General features: G+C 47.6%; 1 protein-coding gene across 1 annotated transcript in view; it reads left to right on the top strand.

Moving 5' to 3' along the window:
- The window catches only part of CACNA2D4 (calcium voltage-gated channel auxiliary subunit alpha2delta 4), a 129,028-nt gene that overhangs the window by 98,662 nt on the left and 23,635 nt on the right, over nt 1-6,731 (top strand). Inside the window, exons 27-28 of the mRNA XM_032688544.1 lie at nt 3,636-3,697; nt 4,872-4,886. Coding sequence (XP_032544435.1) covers nt 3,636-3,697; nt 4,872-4,886 — 77 coding nt within the window. The remainder of the gene's footprint in view (nt 1-3,635; nt 3,698-4,871; nt 4,887-6,731) is intronic.

The following is a 6,731-nucleotide window of genomic DNA, read 5'->3' as shown; positions in this document are numbered from 1 at the left end:
CTGCTGGTACAGAGATGCAGTAAACAGGTGAATCCAGCCCACTGCCTCTGTCAGGATTCCCTCTGTGCTCTCCCATGGGCTTCTACAAAATCAGACCCCTCTCTTGCCTCCCTCCAGCTTGCTGAGGACCTCGGTAGCTCACATTTGCAGGAATGACTCTTTTGCTGATCTACTTGAACTGCCTCTTCTATCAGGTCCAGTGTCATAAACAGGCTGGTTTGGGCCTTTTGTTCATTTTCATTTGTCTGGAAGTTATTTTTTAAGTAAAATTTTTAGAGGACTTAAAGTAAAATTTCAAGCTGCTGACTCGAGAGGGAAAATGGGAATATTTCAGAAACAGGGAATGGAAAATGCAAACAGGCAGTATGGGCATGGCTGCTCTGGTACCTTCTTCTATTTGAATCACAGGTTTTATTTAACCATTGGACTGTCTGCCATGCAAACAGGTTGTGAACGGCAAGGTAAATCTTGATAAGCACTCTGCAGGATGTAATCTTGCGACTCTTTGTTATGCCTTATTGTTGTGCAGCAGGCCCAAGAGTTAAATCTTGGGGAAAGCTCCTTATGAGAACAACATATGGATAAATCAAAGAGAGAAGCCAGGGAACACAGACAGAAAGAGAGGCAAGCAGAGGATGAGCTAATGAAGCAGGCATGCTCAATGGAGGGATGAACAGGTGGAGGGGAAGGCTTTTATTTCCCTGCACAACTCCAGAGAGAGCCCACTGCAGCCATGGGTTTGCGGGCAGGGTGCCTGCTGGTGGGAAGTAGTGCACAGCTACAGTGGGTAGCATGTCAGCACAGTGAAGCAACGTCTGCCTGTGCAAGGTGTTCAGCAATGCTTGTCCTCGTCTTTTATTTCACTTCTGCGATGCTACAGTTGCACAGGTTACTTGCACATTACTAGGAATCAAATTATTATCCATGGTCTCTCTGAAGACTCTGCAGAGACCATTCATCATTTCATGGACCTCAGATCTTCCCACTGATGCAGCTTACTTTTGCCACCAGAGCAAAAAGGCTCATTAACAATCAATTATAGTCTGGAACAAGCACGAAGGAGTTTATTTCAGTTTTCTCCCTCTCACCTGAGCTGTAGCATCATCCTTACCTCAGACTGAAATGCTGCTTTCCTCCTTTCTCCTTGGCTTCACCAAGAGCGTGAAGATACCCAGGCGACTATTTGTTACTAGCACTGGGGGAGTGGTGACTGTGGCCTGTTTCTCCTCAGTTCCCGTGTCTTCCTTGGGTCACCTGAATGTGTGAAATTTTCTCATGGTTCTTGCCAGTAGCTGTCAATCCATGCCAACTGGCAAGGAGTGGTGCTGCCAGGCAGGAATGTGAAGCCATCCCCCCAGCACAGTTCCCTATGATGGATACCATCCAGACAGACAAACCTGGCTGCGAGGCAGGAGAGACCCCAGCTTTGCTTTCAGCAACCTCTTCAGGCTGTGCCATGATGTGAGGAGGAGAGTGGTGCTCACCACACCTCCATGGATTCCCCTAGCTAGAAATGTGTGCTGGACCACTGGGAAGGAGAAAAAGGGCTAGTGTCGAGAAGATGGAGAGTTTAGGGCTGAAAAGATTGCATCCAAAGGACAAGGCTTGCTGTCAGACAGCACAGAGAGGTTATACAGGACTGTGGGCAATGTACAAAGAGGAATTAAGAGGGCTGGGAGACTCCACTTTTTGTCCCTGCCACTGGCCACCCGTGCAAGCTTCCAGGTCTTCTTCTTCCTCATGTTTCAGGCAACTCTGTCCAGGTTCGGTATGTGCTACTCATGCCTCCTGGGCAGAAACAAGGATTCACAGCCAGGGGCTAAAATCCCTCTGAAGAACAATTTGAGACTAAATGTTCTCACTTGGAAAAAACGTGAGCCGCTGAGTATGCTCTGCATTGCAAGGTTAGTTATGTAGGTATCCACTCCTCTTCAGGTCTCGTAAAAACTCCATGTCCTGGGTAATGCTCAGCCCCATTGATGTGATCTGCTGTGATAAGGGGAATGGCTCTTTCTTGAGATGGTTTGGAAGGATGGCAATGAATTTATTTAAAGCTACATCCTAAATGGGGTGCGTGGGCCTCATTGGACTCAGCAGCAACAGCACCGTTTCCCTTCTGTCACGGACTGCTGATTTGTCAGCAGGGGCACCAAGCCAAACCATGCCTGCGGTAGCCTCGCTGAAGGTGATGAGTCTTCGCCCAGGCTCGACTCAGCCCTGTCCTTCCTCCTTTTTTTGCATTCTTTGTCTTGTCTGGTTTGTGCTCTGTGAGGCTCAGGGCAATGCAGCTCTACGAAATCATTCCTTTCCCCCCGTGTACAGGCAGTCACATTCGGTTTACAACAGGCAGAGGTAGGTTAAGAAGTGTGCCTCTGATACGTGGGATTTTGTAAGATGTACCAGCAGTGGGAATGTGACAAGGACACTGGTATAAAAGGTAGAGCTGATGCCGGGTGCCAAGATGCATCAAGAAAATACACCATTGCATACTCCGGTTTTAATTCATACCCATCTGAATTAGAGCATCAGTTCATACTGTTAGTTTAAAAGCACCCACATGGCATGATTCAGATTTAAAGGATCTCTTCCCCCCTTTGAAGCTCTTTCTAATTCAGAGGAAATCTGTAGAAACAGCAACACTTCATCTGCCTGATATCGGCAGTTGTGAAAAAAGTCTCAGAATCTCCCTCTCTTGTGTTCCTTTTTCTCCCTCACTTGCACTTTATATTCTATTTCGAGGTCCTGCTTGAGGCTGTAATTCCTCCAGAGCTCTAGGATTCAACTGGCTGACACACAGCCCAGTTGTTCCCCATCACCGTGCCAGGCTGCGCACGGCTGCACTGGTTGTTACATGTGCTCGTGGGCAACCTACCCGGGGACAGCTGGGTTGTTCTGTTACAGAGACCCTGCACCGTTTCTTCTCCTGCCTTACTTCAGGAACACGATGCTGGGAATAGAAGAGAAATTAAGCCAAGAAATTAGGGCACACTTCATTAAGAGACACACACACACACGGAGTTCTGCTTAGCCCACCGTGCACTAGGCTGGGACGGGATAACAAATCGCTATTCCTAATCACACTTTCTGTCAAGTGACATTCATAATTCTGTGCATTTGTAGTGGCTTAGGAGCAATCTAAATCACTGTGATTTCCCCTTGAGACAGGTGGGTTTTCAAATTAATCGCTTCCTCACACTGGCCTACTTTATTTCTGATTGATGCTGCGTGGTACAGGACTTGGGGCCAGGGTGATCACAAACATCCATTCCGGCCAGGCAAATCTGAAAAAGTCAAAGAGGAAAGTTCATGATATCCTGGGGGGTCTTGGGAGGAATTTTTATTTTTTGTTAATTTGTTTGTAACTTCATAGTGCTTAGTGTGAGGGAGGTCTCAGTACCTCAGTACAGTCAGTGTCCCCTTTTCCTCGCCCTTGTTAAACCTCTGACTCTCACTTGGCAGTCTGACTCAGTGCTGATACCCTGATGCTTATCATTCACACTTGGAAGCAGGCTGCAATTGTGATTTCCATGCCACCACCCTGGGCAAATGTTTACTCCTCTTTTCCTAACTTGTACTTGTCTTTCCTCTCTTGCACATTCCTCTCCTCATCCTCCCCTCTTTTTTGTTTCCCATAGCGGTGGGTGTGCAAATTAAGCTGGAGTTGCTCCAACGCAAGTTTTGGATGACCATGCAACAGGTAGGAGCATCAGCAGTTGTGCAGAGAGACAATTTAATGCTCTTTGTCAGCAAGGTCGATGCTATGTTACATCACATATGACAGCATTTTGATGAGGGCTTTTGCAAAATTCATATTAAATGATTTATGAAGTAGATTAGTTTGAAGTCACACATTTCTGTAATCCTTTGATGGCACTAATGCCGTGTGAGCCGTGAGTCTGCTCCGCAAATGCTGTGTTGACAGTGTCAGCATCCTGGCCTGGCATTAGCTCTGCTGCATATGACACATTTAATTGTGGAAATATGTTTCTGCTCATTCAGCCTTTCAGAAACCTCATGGAAATCTGCAATTTTGGGCACACAGAAAAAAAATTCTACTGCCTTCTCTTATCACCTTGATAATGATAACAAAACACTACCAGCTTGCCAAAATAAAAATTATTTGCTCCGGGGATAGGCTTTTGGTGTTGTCCTAATTTTGGACACTCTTGCTGGACTGAGAGAGTGGAATAATTAAAACACTTCCCCCAGTCTGAGAAGCAGGAAAAGTGAAACACCTTTCCCTTACCACCCAGGGGTTTTCTCCCCAGGCTTTGCTTTCAGGGAGGTCTACTGGAGGGGTGATTCTGACAGGATTAAAGCAGCACACAGGAGAAGCAGCTCTTTGCCGACAGGGGAGGGAACTGTCTTCAGATGGGGATGACAGAAGAGGTGAGAGGGCAGGAAGCTGCTCACTGGGAGTGAGAACACGTGGGGAACAAAAAATCCCAGATTTGTCTGGGGGCATCAGGAGCATTTTCACAGGTGGGCAGATCACATAAACCTAACCTGAGCTAAAAAGACTCCTGCAAAGCATATGAGAGCATCCTGAAGCAGCAACAGAGAGCATCATTTTAAAAAAATCTCCTGAGGGCCATACCCAGACAGTTCTCAGAGAAACAAGCCCTCACGGGCGTTAAGTGAAACTGAGAAGCCTTATTAAAGAAGCTAAAGGAGGCCTGTGTGCCAAGTGCCTGCAGGCCGTGGCCCTGGTAGATGCTGGTATGAAAAAAGTGTGCGTGTGCTTTCCCAGGACGTGACCGCTGTTAGACAGAGGAATGACTAACAGATTTTGTTTTCCTTCTTTCTCCCTCTCCGGCTTCACTGCATGCTGTGCCTCTCTGGATGTCCACACTGTGCCTCCCATCTCCCAGCCCAATGACAGTGATGTAAGTAGACAAAAGCTGGGGACAGGGAGGCATCCTGGCGTGGCCTCGCTGCAGCTTGGCTTTGCAATTGTGTCATTTGTGTGCCAGCATATTATAGGCACTGTCCCTTGTCTGTAGTCACTGGAGATGGTCCAAACCTGTCAGAGGCTGTGTTTGTCTTCACAGTAATTAAGTGTCTTTGGCAAAGCTGAAAGTGCTCTGGGTCACAGAGACCTGACCAACAGCAGGAGGATGCTGTGAGGTAGTCTGGTCTCTGAGGAGGGAGCTGTACCCGAGGCAGCAGATGTGGTTTCAGAGTAACCAGGGAGCACAGTTTCAGTTCTGCTCCCACCTCAGAGACTCTGCAAGCTGCCACTGCTCTCAGACCAGGGCCCTCACTGTGGTGCTGCTGCAGTATGGCCAGCCCAGCACTGGGCACTGCTAGAACTTCTCCAGGTCTGGAAGAGCAGTGGCAGTGAGACTTGGTCCTCACCCTGCTGAAGAAGATGCTGTGAGACACAGGCCTTTCTTGTGGGAAACCACTCTGGTTCACCTGGGTTTTGCTTCTGACATCTGAACTCCGATCTCTGTATTTGTTATCCCCCAAGGCCATTATAGTGGTTTGTTGTGGCCACATTTCTCTGCTGACCAAAGGAAGGAAACCACCAGGGTGAAGTACAGGGCCACCTCTAGGAATACATCCAGGGAAACAAAACAACCACATGCTGTTTTATGGTGAGGCAGGGGTGAGATGGTGCTTGCAACTGTGGATAAAGGAATGTTCTTAAACCAACCTCCCTAGAGCCTCAAAAAGCCAGCTGGATTCAGAGTGTGAGCATGTGATATTGCAAAGCCATGGGGCTTGAGGCAAACTCAGGCATCTCCAAGCCTCCTCTGAAGTTAAGCGGAGGGACAGCAGACTGAAACTACTGGTTTTGTTCTGCAAAGCACAAGAGGAGAAACAAATTCTAACTGAAAGTTATGGTCTTGTTGTGGTCTGAAATGGCAAATTCACCTCTTGTTACTGAGATTCATCCAGGAAGGGGGTTGGACTTTATGTCTAAGGGTTTTGAGAAAATAAAGGGTAGCTGGCTGAGAGCAGACAGGCTATGTGCTATGCCAGTGTCCTTCCCTGACCCCAAAAATCCTCTGGCAGGAAGGGGACCCCGTGTACAGAAATGGCATCACCATGTCAGCTTTCTTCCCTCTGCTGCTGGAGAAAATAGAATTAAAAAATAACATGAAGAGACAGACACATGCAGCCAGGGCAAACTCCAAACAATTATGAAATCAATAAGCACCTGAAGGGCTTTGTTACTCACCACTTAACCCCTCATGTCCCCACCCGGATCACTGTTGTGAAACACATGTCAGGTCCGGTACACAGAAATCCTAAATGAAACAAATGGATGTTGCCTTGGGCTGCATGAGCACCATTCACATCCTATTTTATCATTAGCTGTCTGGAGAATAAAGAAACCAACGGCAACAACAAAAAAAATATCCCTGCCTGAGAAGAATCCTGATCTAAAATACGCTTAGTCTGGATACTAACAGATGCAGAAATGCATGCAGGTTTCTCACTGGTGCACAATAACCTTCACTTGTGCCCTTTCTTGACAAGTGGCACCTCTGCTTGAAGCACAGAGGTACTGCTGGAAGCATGTCAGGGAGGCAGGTGCAGGATCAGAGCCCTCAGCAAAGGGGATGTTGCTCGGAGAGGTGGAGAATACAAAGAGCTACCGAGTGGCCAACCTGGAGGTACCTGTGCCTGCTGCAGAGCTTGTCTAGGAAATGCCAGCTTAATTGCAGAGCTTTATAGGGTGCCATCACGGAGACCTTTAGCTCAGCAGTCCCAAGGGGGAG

This window comes from Chiroxiphia lanceolata, chromosome 5 (genome assembly GCF_009829145.1).
Source record: "Chiroxiphia lanceolata isolate bChiLan1 chromosome 5, bChiLan1.pri, whole genome shotgun sequence".
Taxonomy (NCBI): domain Eukaryota; kingdom Metazoa; phylum Chordata; class Aves; order Passeriformes; family Pipridae; genus Chiroxiphia; species Chiroxiphia lanceolata.
Note: the sequence above shows the minus strand (reverse complement) of the source record. Positions and strands in the feature narration are given on the sequence as shown.